The sequence below is a fragment of the Phyllobates terribilis genome, unplaced genomic scaffold (genome assembly GCF_046119375.1).
Source record: "Phyllobates terribilis strain yellow unplaced genomic scaffold, ASM4611937v1 Scaffold_3__8_contigs__length_932513732, whole genome shotgun sequence".
Taxonomy (NCBI): Eukaryota; Metazoa; Chordata; class Amphibia; order Anura; family Dendrobatidae; genus Phyllobates; species Phyllobates terribilis.
The window spans coordinates 47,394,868-47,413,606 of record NW_027362763.1 but is presented as its reverse complement, the minus strand read 5'-3'; the positions used below and the strand labels follow the sequence as shown (position 1 = coordinate 47,413,606).

Below are 18,739 nucleotides of genomic sequence, written 5' to 3'. Positions count from 1 at the left end.
CAGATCCCCCATAACAGTGCATCATCCACAGATCCCCCATAACAGTGCGTCATCCACAGATCCCCCATAACAGCATCATCCACAGATCCCCCATAACAGAGCGTCATCCACAGATCCCCCATAACAGTGCATCATCCACAGATCCCACATAACAGTGCGTCATCCACAGATCCCCCATAACAGCGCGTCATCCACAGATCCCCCATAACAGAGCATCATCCACAGATCCCACATAACAGTGCGTCATCCACAGATCCCCCATAACAGTGCGTCATCCACAGATCCTCATAACAGTGCGTCATCCACAGATCCCCCATAACAGTGCGTCATCCACAGATCCTCCATAACAGCGCGTCATCCACAGATCCCCCATAACAGCGCGTCATCCACAGATCCCCCATAACAGCGCGTCATCCACAGATCCCCCATAACAGTGCGTCATCCACAGATCCTCATAACAGTGCGTCATCCACAGATCCCCCATAACAGTGCGTCATCCACAGATCCTCCATAACAGCGCGTCATCCCCAGATCTCCCATAACAGCGCGTCATCCACAGATCCCCCATAACAGGGCGTCCTCCACAGATCCCCCATAATAATGCGTCATCCACAGATCCCCCATAACAGTGCATCATCCCCAGATCCCCCATAACAGTGCATCATCCACAGATCCCCCATAACAGCGCATCATCCACAGATCCCCCATAACAGCGCGTCATCCACAGATCCTCCATAACAGTGCATCATCCACAGATCCCCCATAACAGTGCATCATCCACAGATCCCCCATAACAGTGCATCATCCACAGATCCCCCATAACAGCGCGTCATCCACAGATCCCCCATAACAGCGCGTCATCCACAGATCCCCCATAACAGCGCGTCATCCACAAATCCTCCATAACAGGGCATCATCCACAGATCCTCCATAACAGTGCATCATCCACAGATCCCCCATAACAGCGCATCATCCACAGATCCCCATAACAGGGCATCATCCACAGATCCCCCATAACAGCGCGTCATCCACAGATCCTCCATAACAGTGCATCATCCACAGATCCCCCATAACAGTGCATCATCCACAGATCCCCCATAACAGTGCATCATCCACACATCCCCCATAACAGTGCATCATCCACAGATCCCCCATAACAGTGCGTCATCCACAGATCCCCCATAACAGCGCGTCATCCACAGATCCCCCATAACAGCGCATCATCCACAGATCCCCCATAACAGCGCGTCCTCCACAGATCCCCCATAACAGTGCGTCATCCACAGATCCCCCATAACAGTGCATCATCCACAGATCCCCCATAACAGTGCATCATCCACAGATCCCCCATAACAGTGCGTCATCCACAGATCCCCCATAACAGAGCATCATCCACAGATCCCCCATAACAGAGCATCATCCACAGATCCCCCATACCAGCGCGTCATCCACAGATCCCCCATAACAGAGCATCATCCACAGATCCCCCATAACAGTGCGTCATCCACAGATCCCCCATAACAGAGCATCATCCACAGATCCCCCATACCAGCGCGTCATCCACAGATCCCCCATAACAGAGCGTCATCCACAGATCCCCCATAACAGCGCGTCATCCACAGATCCCCCATAACAGCGCGTCATCCACAGATCCCCATAACAGAGCATCATCCACAGATCCCCCATAACAGTGCGTCATCCACAGATCCCCATAACAGCGCGTCATCCACAGATCCCCATAACAGAGCATCATCCACAGATCCCCCATAACAGAGCATCATCCACAGATCCCCCATAACAGAGCGTCATCCACAGATCCCCCATAACAGGGCATCATCCACAGATCCCCCATAACAGTGCGTCATCCACAGATCCTCCATAACAGCGCGTCATCCACAGATCCCCCATAACAGTGCATCATCCACAGATCCCCATAACAGAGCATCATCCACAGATCCCCCATAACAGTGCGTCATCCACAGATCCCCCCATAACAGTGCGTCATCCACAGATCCCCCATAACAGTGCGTCATCCACAGATCCCCCATAACAGTGCGTCATCCACAGATCCCCCATAACAGCGCGTCATCCACAGATCCCCCATAACAGGGCGTCATCCACAGATCTCCCATAACAGTGCGTCATCCACAGATCCCCCATAACAGCGCGTCATCCACAGATCCCCCATAACAGCGCGTCATCCACAGATCCCCCATAACAGTGCATCACCCACAGATCCCTCATAACAGGGCATCATCCACAGATCCCCCATAACAGTGCGTCATCCACAGATCCTCCATAACAGCGCGTCATCCACAGATCCCCCATAACAGTGCATCATCCACAGATCCCCATAACAGAGCATCATCCACAGATCCCCCATAACAGTGCGTCATCCACAGATCCCCCCATAACAGTGCATAATTTACAGATCCCCCATAACAGTGCGTCATCCACAGATCCCCCATAACAGTGCGTCATCCACAGATCCCCCATAACAGCGCGTCATCCACAGATCCCCCATAACAGTGCATCACCCACAGATCCCCCATAACAGGGCATCATCCACAGATCCCCCATAACAGTGCGTCATCCACAGATCCTCCATAACAGCGCGTCATCCACAGATCCCCCATAACAGTGCATCATCCACAGATCCCCATAACAGAGCATCATCCACAGATCCCCCATAACAGTGCATCATCCACAGATCCCCATAACAGTGCGTCATCCACAGATCCCCCATAACAGCGCGTCATCCACAGATCCCCCATAACAGTGCGTCATCCACAGATCCCCCATAACAGTGTCATCCACAGATCCCCCATAACAGCGCGTCATCCACAGATCCCCATAACAGAGCATCATCCACAGATCCCCCATAACAGTGCGTCATCCACAGATCCCCCCATAACAGTGCATAATTTACAGATCCCCCATAACAGTGCGTCATCCACAGATCCCCCATAACAGTGCGTCATCCACAGATCCCCCATAACAGCGCATCATCCACAGATCCCCCATAACAGGGCGTCATCCACAGATCTCCCATAACAGTGCGTCATCCACAGATCCCCCATAACAGCGCGTCATCCACAGATCCCCCATAACAGTGCGTCATCCACAGATCCCCCATAACAGCGCGTCATCCACAGATCCCCCATAACAGTGCGTCATCCACAGATCCCCCATAACAGAGCATCATCCACAGATCCCCCATAACAGTGCGTCATCCACAGATCCCCCATAACAGCGCGTCATCCACAGATCTATAGAGATCGTGTTCTGGTCGTTATGCCTCCATAGATGTTGACGCTGAATCTTCCATAGTTGTCCCTCTGTGAAGCCATCCGTGAGCTGTTCACACTTTCCTTACATTGAAAAATAAATAATCACTAGGGAAACCCCAATGATTCCTGAATTCTGTAGATGGAGGATGCAGCGGTGGTCACACATTGTCATTACTGTATCATTCACATTGAGGACTTTAGCCCCCCAATCTCTCCAATAATGGAGGGGGTCTTAGCAGCCAGACACCCAGCAATCAAATATTTATCATCTATCCTGTGTATACATTATACATATGGTTTATGGGACAACCCTTCAAATCTACATGGTCCAGTTCACAGTTCATGAATAAAATGCCAGAACAGCAGTAAAGACTGACACCCATACAGGAAGTGCAGGAGAAGAATGGAATCCTGGGTATAAACAGTGCCATAACTTGAAGCTCATTGGCCCCAATGGAAAGTCTCCACAGGGCTTCTAAGTATCACAGGTCTTTAGTATTAATAGTCTTTTCATATGGGCCAAAGGGACTTTTCAGACCCCCCCCTAGTCTTCAGAGCCCGGGGTATGATTGTGACCCCCGCACCTTTTATACCCTGTTTTATAAATCATAATAATTAGTGGCAGACTGCTCACTGGGTCAGAGCTCGTTACAGTGTCACAGTTTAGTAGTCATGGTGGTGATTGTAGTCGTGAACATGGACATGGTTAATGGTATTTGCCACAGTCTTGCCTTGGTCATAGCCATGGTAGTAGTCATGGTTGCTGCCGTGCCATGATCATGCTCATAGCCAGGCTAGGGTGATAGTTATGGGCAGCGTTGAAGTCGTTGGATAGCATTGTAGGCGTAGTCAATAGCCATAGTCCTGGTCGCAGTCATGCTGTGATCATGATTAGAGTCATAGTCATGGTCATAGTCGTGGTCATAGTTGTGGTCATAGTTGTAGTCTCAGTTCTTGCTGGAATTATGGTTGTAGTCATAGTTGTAACTGTTGTCATGTTTGTAATAGTGAAAGTTCTAGCTGTAGTCACGGTTGTAGTTTTAGCTCTAGCTGTAGTCTTGGTTGTAGTTGCAGTCATGGTTATAGTCTCAGTCGTAGCCAAAGTTCTAGCTGTCATAGTCTTAGTTCTAGTACTAATTATGGTTGTAATAATTCTAGCTCCAGTCATGGTTGTAGTTGTTGTTACAGTTCTAATTCTTTTCATGGTTGTAGTAATGGTCATGGTTATGTTTGCGGTTGTAATCGTAGCTGTAGTTCTGGCTGTAGTCTCAGTTCTAGCTCTAGTTCTGGTTGCAGTCGTAGTCTTAGTTCTATCTCTAGTCCTGGTTGCAGTCGTAGTCTTAGTTCTATCTCTAGTCCTGGTTGCAGTCGTAGTCTTAGTTCTATCTCTAGTCCTGGTTGCAGTCGTAGTCTTAGTTCTATCTCTAGTCCTGGTTGCAGTTGTAGTCTTAGTTCTATCTCTAGTCCTGGTTGCAGTTGTAGTCTTAGTTCTATCTCTAGTCCTGGTTGCAGTCGTAGTTCTATCTCTAGTCCTGGTTGCAGTCGTAGTCTTAGTTCTATCTCTAGTCCTGGTTGCAGTCGTAGTCTTAGTTCTAGCTGTAGTCTTAGTTCTATCTCTAGTCCTGGTTGCAGTCGTAGTCTTAGTTCTATCTCTAGTCCTGGTTGCAGTCGTAGTCTTAGTTCTATCTCTAGTCCTGGTTGCAGTTGTAGTCTTAGTTCTATCTCTAGTCCTGGTTGCAGTTGTAGTCTTAGTTCTATCTCTAGTCCTGGTTGCAGTCGTAGTTCTATCTCTAGTCCTGGTTGCAGTCGTAGTCTTAGTTCTATCTCTAGTCCTGGTTGCAGTCGTAGTCTTAGTTCTATCTCTAGTCCTGGTTGCAGTCGTAGTCTTAGTTCTATCTCTAGTCCTGGTTGCAGTTGTAGTCTTAGTTCTATCTCTAGTCCTGGTTGCAGTTGTAGTCTTAGTTCTATCTCTAGTCCTGGTTGCAGTCGTAGTTCTATCTCTAGTCCTGGTTGCAGTCGTAGTCTTAGTTCTATCTCTAGTCCTGGTTGCAGTCGTAGTCTTAGTTCTAGCTGTAGTCTTAGTTCTATCTCTAGTCCTGGTTGCAGTCGTAGTCTTAGTTCTATCTCTAGTCCTGGTTGCAGTCGTAGTCTTAGTTCTATCTCTAGTCCTGGTTGCAGTTGTAGTCTTAGTTCTATCTCTAGTCCTGGTTGCAGTTGTAGTCTTAGTTCTATCTCTAGTCCTGGTTGCAGTCGTAGTTCTATCTCTAGTCCTGGTTGCAGTCGTAGTCTTAGTTCTATCTCTAGTCCTGGTTGCAGTCGTAGTCTTAGTTCTAGCTGTAGTCTTAGTTCTATCTCTAGTCCTGGTTGCAGTCGTAGTCTTAGTTCTATCTCTAGTCCTGGTTGCAGTTGTAGTCTTAGTTCTATCTCTAGTCCTGGTTGCAGTCGTAGTCTTAGTTCTATCTCTAGTCCTGGTTGCAGTCGTAGTCTTAGTTCTATCTCTAGTCCTGGTTGCAGTCGTAGTCTTAGTTCTATCTCTAGTCCTGGTTGCAGTCGTAGTCTTAGTTCTAGCTGTAGTCCTGTTGCAGTCGTAGTCTTAGTTCTATCTCTAGTCCTGGTTGCAGTTGTAGTCTTAGTTCTATCTCTAGTCCTGGTTGCAGTCGTAGTCTTAGTTCTATCTCTAGTCCTGGTTGCAGTCGTAGTCTTAGCTCTAGCTGTAGTCCTGTTGCAGTCGTAGTCTTAGTTCTATCTCTAGTCCTGGTTGCAGTCGTAGTCTTAGTTCTATCTCTAGTCCTGGTTGCAGTTGTAGTCTTAGTTCTATCTCTAGTCCTGGTTGCAGTCGTAGTCTTAGTTCTATCTCTAGTCCTGGTTGCAGTCGTAGTCTTAGTTCTATCTCTAGTCCTGGTTGCAGTCGTAGTCTTAGTTCTATCTCTAGTACTGGTTGCAGTCGTAGTCTTAGTTCTATCTCTAGTCCTGGTTGCAGTCGTAGTCTTAGTTCTATCTCTAGTCCTGGTTGCAGTCGTAGTCTTAGTTCTATCTCTAGTCCTGGTTGCAGTCGTAGTCTTAGTTCTATCTCTAGTCCTGGTTGCAGTCGTAGTCTTAGTTCTATCTCTAGTCCTGGTTGCAGTTGTAGTCTTAGTTCTATCTCTAGTCCTGGTTGCAGTCGTAGTCTTAGTTCTATCTCTAGTCCTGGTTGCAGTCGTAGTCTTAGTTCTATCTCTAGTCCTGGTTGTAATCATAGTCCCGGGTTTTAGCTGTAGTCATGGTCACAGTTATGGTTGTGGTTGAAGTCGTAGCCGTAGTTTCGGCTGTAGTTATGGTTATAGTCATAGTTCTAGCTGTAGTAATGGTTGTAGTCTTAGTCTTGGTTCTAGCACCACTAATGATTGTATTTGTGGTCCTAGTTCTATCACTATTCATGGTTGTAGTCATAGCACTGACTGTTCACTTACAGTTTTTTACTCTACTGCATAATACACCTAATTTCCATCATTTTAATGGCTGTCTTCGCTCTCCAGGCTTGTGCTGCTGTGGAGCGCTGCGTCCTCGCTACAAGAGACTTGTGGACAACATCTTCCCGGAGGAGTCAGAGGTGAGAGTTCGGGGTAATTTTGTATATTTTTATGGTGATTTCCTCTTATTGTAGCAAACAGCACCACTCTTGTCTTGTGGGTTTGTGTCAGGTATTGCAGCTAAATTCACAAAAAAATGGAGCTGGGCTGCAATTACCAGACACATCCTATAGACATGAGTGGCGCTGTTGTATGAAATAAGAAAGCAGCCACTTATTTTTCTGCCTGCTGATTATTCCCGGCTGCTGCTCTTGGGGTGGAGGACGCGATTGAGACATCTGTGAGAGATTTTTGTCACTGGTGACATTGCAAGGTCGGAGGAGAAAACCTTCACATGGTCAATGCCAGGAGCGAAGCACAAATCCGCTGAGTGAGCTCCAGAGATCCAGGCCGCAGGGAAATCACTGCACGAAAGGGAAAATGGCTAAACGATCTAATAGGGAAAGAGGATCTAATAGTCACGACCGTCGCAGCTGCTATAAACGTCTGCTGCTCGTTATACTGCATTATATGGTATTACATAACATTTGCATTATATATATGATACAAAGATATACACACAGGATCATTCACAGAAGTACACGGCCATTCTGCTGGGCAGCGTCCACACCTTCCTGCCCTACCAAAATGCTAGATGCATGGGGTCTTATGTAGTGCCAGGAGCCTGTCAATTGTATCTGTTGGAATAAATTTATCACATAAGGCACCAAGGATTTAATAAATCCCCAATGAAATGAAATTAAATTCGACCCTTCTCCATCGGGATATGTAAGACTTTTATATTGTACTAATGTTTATACTGTATTAGTATTTAATTGTATATATTGTGACCTTTACAGGATGGTCTGGTCAAAGCAAACATGGAAAAGTTGACCTTCTATGCACTTTCAGCCCCAGAGAAATTGGATCGTATTGGTGCCTACCTCTCGGAACGACTGAGTAGAGATGTGTCCAGGCACCGCTATGGGTACGACAACCGCCCCTGACATTATGCACTGTTAATTAAGAACCACACATTGACTGCAGGTGTATGATACGAAACCATGTGGGGGCCACATGACCCAAGAGTGTTTGTACCATAGATGAAGCCCATGTGGATGTTATAGGGGAGGAGGTACAGATCAGTCATGATTTTTACTTCAAAAGAATGGAATGTTAATGATGGGTGAGAGGTAGATTCTATCTTCCAGTAATGTGATATTTCGATTTGATCTTTCTCTAGGGATTATTCTGCAGAATGTCCGCGCACAGAAAATAGCGTACTAATAATGTGTAATCACAGGTAAAAGCCTTCTAGTCCCACTACATTGTGGAGGAAGAGATGTGCCTGTTATTCTCTCTATGGTTTAACAAGGCAATTGTCAAACTCCCACAGCAGATATTATATATGTAACATGTACTAGATTATCTGTACTCAGAGAGTTATCACTGTTATCTGCGGTGTTATATAGGACAGTGACCCCTGGCAGCACTGCCCTCTGTGGGAGGCAGAAACACTAACAGTGACCCCCTGACTGCATTGTTATCTATGGGAGGCAGAGACATTAACAGAGACCCCTGATAGTGGTTCTACCTCTCATAGATATCAGCACAATCAGTGACCCCTGACTGCACTGCACTCTGTGGGAGGCAGAAACACTAACAGTGACCCCTGACTGCACTGCTCTCTGTGGGAGGCAGAAACACTAACAGTGACCCCTGACTGCACTGCACTCTGTGGGAGGCAGAAACACTAACAGTGACCCCTGACTGCACTGCTCTCTGTGGGAGGCAGAAACACTAACAGTGACCCCTGATTGAACTGTTATCTATGGGAGGCAGAAACACTAACAGTGACCCCTGGCTGCACTTATCTATGGGAGGCAGAAACACTAACAGCGACCCCTGACTGCACTTATCTATGGGAGGCAGAAACACTAACAGTGACCCCTGACTGCACTTATCTATGGGAGGATTCTCTCTCTGTGAGAAGACCCAACTAACAAGTAAACCTGGTGGCAGCCCTACTTATGGTGCATGTCCAGTTTCTGGAAGCCCAACATATCCAGTATAGGGGGAGTCCTTATGAACATCACCCCCCAGCAGTTAACCCTTTACCCCCTCCCATCCTTTCCCCTCATCTCACACTCATTATTATACCCCTATGTAGCCCGTGTGATAATCCCCAGGAAGGTCGCTGAGATTTCGGGGCGTGCATCTCTGATTTCCTCCCCCCTTCTGAATCCTGTGTCATGGCAGTCCTACATCCCTAGATTTAATGCTTCCTACTTAATAAATGGCCTCCCATCAGCTGCGTCGTCCTAATGCCCTCAGATTGTGGATTAGTGCAGGGATCCTGCTCCGCGGACACATCTGTTCAGCCGCTCATCCGCACCAGCCTGCCCTCCTCTCTGCATTTCTGGGAAGAGAAGCCGGCGGCATTCGAGGTGTCCTCTCCGCGCCCCGCGTCCAGATCTACCACCAGTCCGCCAAGATGAGTTGCTGGTGCAGGTACTTGTTCACACACGACACCGTCCCTGATTCATCTTGTAGGTCATTGGCAAATATCCTGGAGTGGGGGGCTGCAGAACGTCATAGCCGGCCATACGGGCCGCTGCCAGGTGTGCGGAGAGGGGGGAATGGCGGGAAGTTCAGGGGAGCTGGAATAGGGACCGGGATAGAGGATATTGTACTGCGGTATATATATATATATACATGGTCATTGTGCAGGATGTAGCAGAGCGGAGATTGGCATTTAACCCTATGAAGCTAAGTACAGATAATGTAGTAGATGTCACCTGCAGTCCTATGTAACACCACAGATAACACAGTGATAACTCTCTGTGTACAGATAATGTAGTAGATGTCACCTGCAGTCCTATGTAACACCACAGATAACACATAGATATCTCTCTGAGTACAGATAATGTACTAGATGTCACCTGCAGTCCTATGTAACACCACAGATAACACAGTGATAACTCCCTGAGTACAGATAATGTAGTAGATGTCACCTGCAGTCCTATGTAACACCACAGATAACACAGTGATAACTCCCTGAGTACAGATAATGTAGTAGATGTCACCTGCAGTCCTATGTAACACCACAGATAACACAGTGATAACTCTCTGAGTACAGATAATGTAGTAGATGTCACCTGCAGTCCTATGTAACACCACAGATAACACAGTGATAACTCTCTGTGTACAGATAATGTAGTAGATGTCACCTGCAGTCCTATGTAACACCACAGATAACACATAGATATCTCTCTGAGTACAGATAATGTACTAGATGTCACCTGCAGTCCTATGTAACACCACAGATAACACAGTGATAACTCCCTGAGTACAGATAATGTAGTAGATGTCACCTGCAGTCCTATGTAACACCACAGATAACACAGTGATAACTCCCTGAGTACAGATAATGTAGTAGATGTCACCTGCAGTCCTATGTAACACCACAGATAACACAGTGATAACTCTCTGAGTACAGATAATGGAGGGGGCATGTTGATTGGGCGCACTGCAGCTAGCATTAACTTGTATCTTGCACTGCATAATACTTGCCTCAGCTGCTGCAGAACCTCAGCTACTGCTCCATTTCCCATATTTAATGATGGATAAACGTATCTTGTACTGATCTTAAATTACATCACTTCCTACTCTAGTCACATCAAGAGCTGCATGTAGAGTTCTGCTGTTAGGAAACAAGACCTCACAGTTTCTTTACAGGATCAGTAATGTAATGTATGTACACAGTGACTGCACCAGCAGAATAGTGAGTGCAGCTCTGGAGTATAATACAGGATGTAACTCAGGATCAGTAATGTAATGTATGTACACAGTGACTTCACCAGCAGAATAGTGAGTGCAGCTCTGGAGTATAATACAGGATGTAACTCAGGTTCAGTAATGTAATGTATGTACACAGTGACTGCACCAGCAGAATAGTGAGTACAGCTCTGGAGTATAATACAGGATGTAACTCAGGATCAGTAATGTAATGTATGTACACAGTGACTGCACCAGCAGAATAGTGAGTGCAGCTCTGGAGTATAATACAGGATGTAACTCAGGATCAGTACAGGATCAGTAATGTAATGTATGTACACAGTGACTGCACCAGCTGAATAGTGAGTACAGCTCTGGAGTATAATACAGGATGTAACTCAGGATCAGTAGAGGATCATTAATGTAATGTATGTACACAGTGACTGCACCAGCAGAATAGTGAGTGCAGCTCTGGAGAATAATACTGGATGTAACTCAGGATCAGTAGAGGATCAGTAATGTAATTTATGTACACAGTGACTGAACCAGCAGAATAGTGAGTGCAGCTCTGGAGTATAATACAGGATATAACTCAGGATCAGTAATGTAATGTATGTACACAGTGACTGCACCAGCAGAATAGTGAGTGCAGCTCTGGAGTATAATACAGGATGTAACTCAGGATCAACACTGTGTTGCCTCTTCTCATCTTCCACTTTTTCTCTCCTAGCTATGTCTGCATCGCCATGGAGGCTCTTGACCAGCTCTTGATGGCCTGTCATTGCCAAAGTATTAATCTGTTTGTGGAGAGTTTTCTGAAGATGGTAGCCAAACTGCTCGAATCAGAGAAGCCAAATCTCCAGATCCTGGGGACTAATTCTGTGAGTATGTGGCCATCTGCTATATATGTGACCACTCACAGGGGAAGAAGAGTGGCTGCTAGACCTCCGCAACATCTGATTTTAGGTGAAGGTCCTGCAGTCCCCACAGTCATTGTATCCTGTCAACATTAAAGTCTGTGGTCACATTAGGTCCAGGGCTTAGATGCACCAATATACCAGATACTGACGTACCTAATGGTAGATACACTGATCACTATATAGGGTATATAGATACAGAGCGCACCGAACAGTATCACACATGATGGGATAAGATACATGAAGGCCTCCTCTTTCTATGCTCCTCCTCTGTATATTCCCCTCCTCTTTCTATGCTTCTCCTCTGTATATTCCCCTCTTGTTTCTATGCTCCTCCTCTGTATATTCCCCTCCTCTTTCTATGCTTCTCCTCTGTATATTCCCCTCTTGTTTCTATGCTCCTCCTCTGTATATTCCCCTCCTCTTTCTATGCTTCTCCTCTGTATATTCCCCTCTTGTTTCTATGCTCCTCCTCTGTATATTCCCCTCCTCTTTCTATGCTTCTCCTCTGTATATTCCCCTCTTGTTTCTATGCTCCTCCTCTGTATATCCCCCTCCTCTTTCTATGCTCCTCCTCTGTATATTCCCCTCCTGTTTCTATGCTCCTCCTCTGTATATTCCACTCCTGTTTCTATGCTCCTCCTCTGTATATTCCACTCCTGTTTCTATGCTCCTCCTCTGTGTATTCCCCTCCTCTTTCTATGCTCCTCCTCTGTATATTCCCCTCCTGTTTCTATGCTCCTCCTCTGTATATCCCCCTCTTGTTTCTATGCTCCTCCTCTGTATATTCCCCTCTTGTTTCTATGCTCCTCCTCTGTATATTCCCCTCCTCTTTCTATGCTCCTCCTCTGTATATCCCCCTCCTCTTCTATGCTCCTCCTCTGTATATTCCCCTCTTGTTTCTATGCTTCTCCTCTGTATATTCCGCTCTTGTTTCTATGCTCCTCCTCTGTATCTTCCCCTCTTGTTTCTATGCTCCTCCTCTGTATATCCCCCTCCTCTTTCTATGCTCCTCCTCTGTATATTCCCCTCTTGTTTCTATGCTCCTCCTCTGTATATTCCCCTCCTGTTTCTATGCTCCTCCTCTGTATATTCCCCTCCTCTTTCTATGCTCCTCCTCTGTATATTCCCCTCCTGTTTCTATGCTCCTCCTCTGTATATTCCCCTCCTGTTTCTATGCTCCTCCTCTGTATATTCCCCTCCTCTTTCTATGCTCCTCCTCTGTATATTCCCCTCCTGTTTCTATGCTCCTCTTCTGTATATTCCCCTCCCCTTTCTATGCTTCTCCTCTGTATATTCCCCTCCCCTTTCTATGCTCCTCCTCTGTATATTCCCCTCCTGTTTCTATGCTCCTCCTCTGTATATTCCCCTCCTCTTTCTATGCTCCTCCTCTGTATATTCCCCTCCTGTTTCTATGCTCCTCCTCTGTATATTCCCCTCCTGTTTCTATGCTCCTCCTCTGTATATTCCCCTCCTGTTTCTATGCTCCTCCTCTGTATATTCCCCTCCTGTTTCTATGCTCCTCCTCTGTATATTCCCCTCCCCTTTCTATGCTTCTCCTCTGTATATTCCCCTCCCCTTTCTATGCTCCTCCTCTGTATATTCCCCTCCTGTTTCTATGCTCCTCCTCTGTATATTCCCCTCCTCTTTCTATGCTCCTCCTCTGTATATTCCCCTCCTGTTTCTATGCTCCTCCTCTGTATATTCCCCTCCTGTTTCTATGCTCCTCCTTTGTATATTCCCCTCCTGTTTCTATGCTCCTCCTCTGTATATTCCCCTCTTGTTTCTATGCTCCTCCTCTGTATATTCCCCTCCTCTTTCTATGCTCCTCCTCTGTATATTCCCCTCCTGTTTCTATGCTCCTCCTCTGTATATTTCCCTCCTGTTTCTATGCTCCTCCTCTGTATATTTCCCTCCTGTTTCTATGCTCCTCCTCTGTATATCCCCCTCTTGTTTTTATGCTCCTCCTCTGTATATTCCCCTCCTCTTTCTATGCTCCTCCTCTGTATATTCCCCTCCTGTTTCTATGCTCCTCCTCTGTATATTCCCCTCCTGTTTCTATGCTCCTCCTCTGTATATTCCCCTCCTGTTTCTATGCTCCTCCTCTGTATATTCCCCTCTTGTTTCTATGCTCCTCCTCTGTATATTCCCCTCCTCTTTCTATGCTCCTCCTCTGTATATTCCCCTCCTGTTTCTATGCTCCTCCTCTGTATATTCCCCTCCTGTTTCTATGCTCCTCCTCTGTATATCCCCCTCCTGTTTCTATGCTCCTCCTCTGTATATTCCCCTCCTGTTTCTATGCTCCTCCTCTGTATATCCCCCTCCTGTTTCTATGCTCCTCCTCTGTATATTCCCCTCCTCTTTCTATGCTCCTTCTCTGTATATTCCCCTCCTCTTTCTATGCTCCTCCTCTGTATATCCCCCTCCTCTTTCTATGCTCCTCCTCTGTATATTCCCCTCCTGTTTCTATGCTCCTCCTCTGTATATTCCCTTCCTCTTTCTATGCTCCTCCTCTGTATATTCCCCTCCTGTTTCTATGCTCCTCCTCTGTATATTCCCCTCCTGTTTCTATGCTCCTCCTCTGTATATCCCCCTCCTGTTTCTATGCTCCTCCTCTGTATATTCCCCTCCTGTTTCTATGCTCCTCCTCTGTATATCCCCCTCCTCTTTCTATGCTCCTCCTCTGTATATCCCCCTCCTCTTTCTATGCTCCTCCTCTGTATATTCCCTTCCTCTTTCTATGCTCCTCCTCTGTATATTCCCCTCCTGTTTCTATGCTCCTCCTCTGTATATTCCCCTCCTCTTTCTATGCTCCTCCTCTGTATATTCCCCTCCTGTTTCTATGCTCCTCCTCTGTATATTTCCCTCCTGTTTCTATGCTCCTCCTCTGTATATCCCCCTCCTGTTTCTATGCTCCTCCTCTGTATATTCCCCTCCTGTTTCTATGCTCCTCCTCTGTATATCCCCCTCCTCTTTCTATGCTCCTCCTCTGTATATCCCCCTCCTCTTTCTATGCTCCTCCTCTGTATATTCCCTTCCTCTTTCTATGCTCCTCCTCTGTATATTCCCCTCCTGTTTCTATGCTCCTCCTCTGTATATTCCCCTCCTCTTTCTATGCTCCTCCTCTGTATATTCCCCTCCTCTTTCTATGCTCCTCCTCTGTATATTCCCCTCCTGTTTCTATGCTCCTCCTCTGTATATTCCCCTCCTCTTTCTATGCTCCTCCTCTGTATATTCCCCTCCTCTTTCTATGCTCCTCCTCTGTATATTCCACTCCTGTTTCTATGCTCCTCCTCTGTATATTCCACTCCTGTTTCTATGCTCCTCCTCTGTGTATTCCCCTCCTCTTTCTATGCTCCTCCTCTGTATATTCCCCTCCTGTTTCTATGCTCCTCCTCTGTATATCCCCCTCTTGTTTCTATGCTCCTCCTCTGTATATTCCCCTCTTGTTTCTATGCTCCTCCTCTGTATATTCCCCTCCTCTTTCTATGCTCCTCCTCTGTATATCCCCCTCCTCTTCTATGCTCCTCCTCTGTATATTCCCCTCTTGTTTCTATGCTTCTCCTCTGTATATTCCCCTCTTGTTTCTATGCTCCTCCTCTGTATCTTCCCCTCTTGTTTCTATGCTCCTCCTCTGTATATCCCCCTCCTCTTTCTATGCTCCTCCTCTGTATATTCCCCTCTTGTTTCTATGCTCCTCCTCTGTATATTCCCCTCCTGTTTCTATGCTCCTCCTCTGTATATTCCCCTCCTGTTTCTATGCTCCTCCTCTGTATATTCCCCTCCTCTTTCTATGCTCCTCCTCTGTATATTCCCCTCCTGTTTCTATGCTCCTCCTCTGTATATTCCCCTCCCCTTTCTATGCTTCTCCTCTGTATATTCCCCTCCTCTTTCTATGCTCCTCCTCTGTATATTCCCCTCCCCTTTCTATGCTCCTCCTCTGTATATTCCCCTCCTGTTTCTATGCTCCTCCTCTGTATATTCCCCTCCTGTTTCTATGCTCCTCCTCTGTATATTCCCCTCCTCTTTCTATGCTCCTCCTCTGTATATTCCCCTCCTGTTTCTATGCTCCTCCTCTGTATATTCCCCCTCCTGTTTCTATGCTCCTCCTCTGTATATTCCCCTCTTGTTTCTATGCTCCTCCTCTGTATATTCCCCTCCCCTTTCTATGCTTCTCCTCTGTATATTCCCCTCCCCTTTCTATGCTCCTCCTCTGTATATTCCCCTCCTGTTTCTATGCTCCTCCTCTGTATATTCCCCTCCTGTTTCTATGCTCCTTCCTCTGTATATTCCCCTCCTCTTTCTATACTCCTCCTCTGTATATTCCCCTCCTGTTTCTATGCTCCTCCTCTGTATATTCCCTCCTGTTTCTATGCTCCTCCTCTGTATATTCCCCTCTTGTTTCTATGCTCCTCCTCTGTATATCCCCCTCTCTTTCTATGCTCCTCCTCTGTATATTCCCCTCCTGTTTCTATGCTCCTCCTCTGTATATTTCCCTCCTGTTTCTATGCTCCTCCTCTGTATATTTCCCTCCTGTTTCTATGCTCCTCCTCTGTATATCCCCCTCTTGTTTCTATGCTCCTCCTCTGTATATTCCCCTCCTCTTTCTATGCTCCTCCTCTGTATATTCCCCTCCTGTTTCTATGCTCCTCCTCTGTATATTTCCCTCCTGTTTCTATGCTCCTCCTCTGTATATTTCCCTCCTGTTTCTATGCTCCTCCTCTGTATATTCCCCTCCTCTTTCTATGCTCCTCCTCTGTATATTCCCCTTCCTCTTTCTATGCTCCTCCTCTGTATATTCCCTCCTCTTTCTATGCTCCTCCTCTGTATATTCCCTTCCTCTTTCTATGCTCCTCCTCTGTATATTCCCCTCCTTTTCTATGCTCCTCCTCTGTATATTTCCCCTCCTGTTTCTATGCTCCTCCTCTGTATATTCCCCTCCTCTTTCTATGCTCCTCCTCTGTATATTCCCCTCCTGTTTCTATGCTCCTCCTCTGTATATTTCCCTCCTGTTTCTATGCTCCTCCTCTGTATATTCCCCTCCTGTTTCTATGCTCCTCCTCTGTATATCCCCTCATTATTCCCCTCCTCTTTCTATGCTCCTCCTCTGTATATTCCCTCCCTTTCTATGCTCCTCCTCTGTATATTCCCCTCTCTTTCTATGCTCTCTCCTCTGTATATTCCCCTTTGTTTTCTATGCTCCTCCTCTGTATATTCCCCTCTTGTTTCTATGCTCCTACTCTGTATATTTCCCCTCTGTTTCTATGCTCCTCCTCTGTATATTCCCCTCCTGTTTCTATGCTCCTCCTCTGTATATCCCCCTCCTCTTTCTATGCTCCTCCTCTGTATATTCCCCTCCTCTTTCTATGCTCCTCCTCTGTATATTCCCCTCCTCTTTCTATGCTCCTCCTCTGTATATTCCCCTCCTGTTTCTATGCTCCTCCTCTGTATATTCCCCTCCTCTTTCTATGCTCCTCCTCTGTATATTCCCCTCCTCTTTCTATGCTCCTCCTCTGTATATTCCCCTCCTCTTTCTATGCTCCTCCTCTGTATATTCCCTCTTGTTTCTATGCTCCTCCTCTGTATATTCCCCTCCTGTTTCTATGGCTCCTACTCTGTATATTCCCCTCCTGTTTCTATGCTCCTCCTCTGTATATTCCCCTCCTGTTTCTATGCTCCTCTTGTATATCCCCTCCTCTTTCTATGCTCCTCCTCTGTATATTCCCTCCTCTTTCTATGCTCCTCCTCTGTATATTCCCCTCCTCTTTCTATGCTCCTCCTCTGTATATTCCCTCCTCTTTCTATGCTCCTCCTCTGTATATTCCCCTCCTCTTTCTATGCTCCTCCTCTGTATATTCCCCTCTCTTTCTATGCTCCTCCTCTGTATATTCCCCTCCTCTTTTCTATGCTCCTCCTCTGTATATTCCCCTGCTGTTTCTATGCTCCTCCTCTGTATATTCCCCTCCTCTTTCTATGCTCCTCTCTCTGTATATTCCCCTCTTGTTTCTATGCTCCTCCTCTGTATATTCCCCTCCTCTTTCTATGCTCCTCCTCTGTGTATTCCCCTCCTCTTTCTATGCTCCTCCTCTGTATATTCCCCTCTTGTTTCTATGCTCCTCCTCTGTATATTCCCCTCCTCTTTCTATGCTCCTCCTCTGTATATTCCCTCCTCTTTCTATGCTCCTCCTCTGTATATTCCCCTGGCTGTTTCTATGCTTCTCCTCGGTATATTCCCCTCCTCTTTCTATGCTCCTCCTCTGTATATTCCCCTCTTGTTTCTATGCTTCTCCTCTGTATATTCCCCTCCTGTTTCTATGCTCCTCCTCTGTATATTCCCTCTTGTTTCTATGCTCTCCTCTGTATATTCCCCTCCTAGTTTCTATGCTCCTCCTCTGTATATTCCCCTCCTGTTCTATGCTCCTCCTCTGTATATTCCCCTCCTGTTTCTATGCTCCTCCTCTGTATATTCCCCTCCTGTTCTATGCTCCTCCTCTCTGTATATTCCCTCTTGTTTCTATGCTCCTCCTCTGTATATTCCCCTCCTGTTTCTATGCTCCTCCTCTGTATATCCCCCTCCTGTTTCTATGCTCCTCCTCTGTATATTTCCCTCCTGTTTCTATGCTCCTCCTCTGTATATCCCCTCCTCTTTCTATGCTCCTCCTCTGTATATTCCCCTTCCTCTTTCTATGCTCCTCCTCTGTATATTCCCCTCCTGTTTCTATGCTCCTCCTCTGTATATTCCCCCTCCTCTTTCTATGCTCCTCCTCTGTATATTCCCCTCCTGTTTCTATGCTCCTCCTCTGTATATTCCCCTCCTGTTTCTATGCTCCTCCTCTGTATATCCCCTCCTGTTTCTATGCTCCTCCTCTGTATATTCCCTCCCTGTTTCTATGCTCCTCCTCTGTATATTCCCCTCCTGTTTCTATGCTCCTCCTCTGTATATTCCCCTCCTCTTTTCTATGCTCCTCCTCTGTATATTCCCCTCCTCTGTTTCTATGCTCCTCCTCTGTATATTCCCCTCCTGTTTCTATGCTCCTCCTCTGTATATTCCCCTCCTCTTTCTATGCTCCTCCTCTGTATATTCCCCTCCTGTTTCTATGCTCCTCCTCTGTATATTCCCTCCTGTTTCTATGCTCCTCCTCTGTATATTCCAACTCCTGGTTTCTATGCTCCTCCCCCCCCCTCTGTGTATTCCCCTCCTCTTTCT

The 18,739-nt window shown here is 46.6% G+C and overlaps 1 protein-coding gene and 1 long non-coding RNA gene across 3 annotated transcripts in view; both read left to right on the top strand.

Annotated features, from left to right (window-relative positions):
- The window catches only part of LOC141258758 (uncharacterized), a 286,567-nt gene that overhangs the window by 67,814 nt on the left and 200,014 nt on the right, over positions 1 to 18,739 (top strand). The gene's annotated exons all lie outside the window — the stretch shown is intronic.
- Positions 1 to 18,739, top strand: part of EFR3B (EFR3 homolog B) — a 277,327-nt gene that overhangs the window by 67,374 nt on the left and 191,214 nt on the right. For both annotated transcript variants that reach the window (XM_073673849.1, XM_073673850.1), the window contains exons 2-4: positions 6,806 to 6,879; positions 7,699 to 7,826; positions 11,346 to 11,496. In XM_073673849.1, the coding sequence (XP_073529950.1) occupies positions 6,806 to 6,879; positions 7,699 to 7,826; positions 11,346 to 11,496 (353 nt within the window). The remainder of the gene's footprint in view (positions 1 to 6,805; positions 6,880 to 7,698; positions 7,827 to 11,345; positions 11,497 to 18,739) is intronic.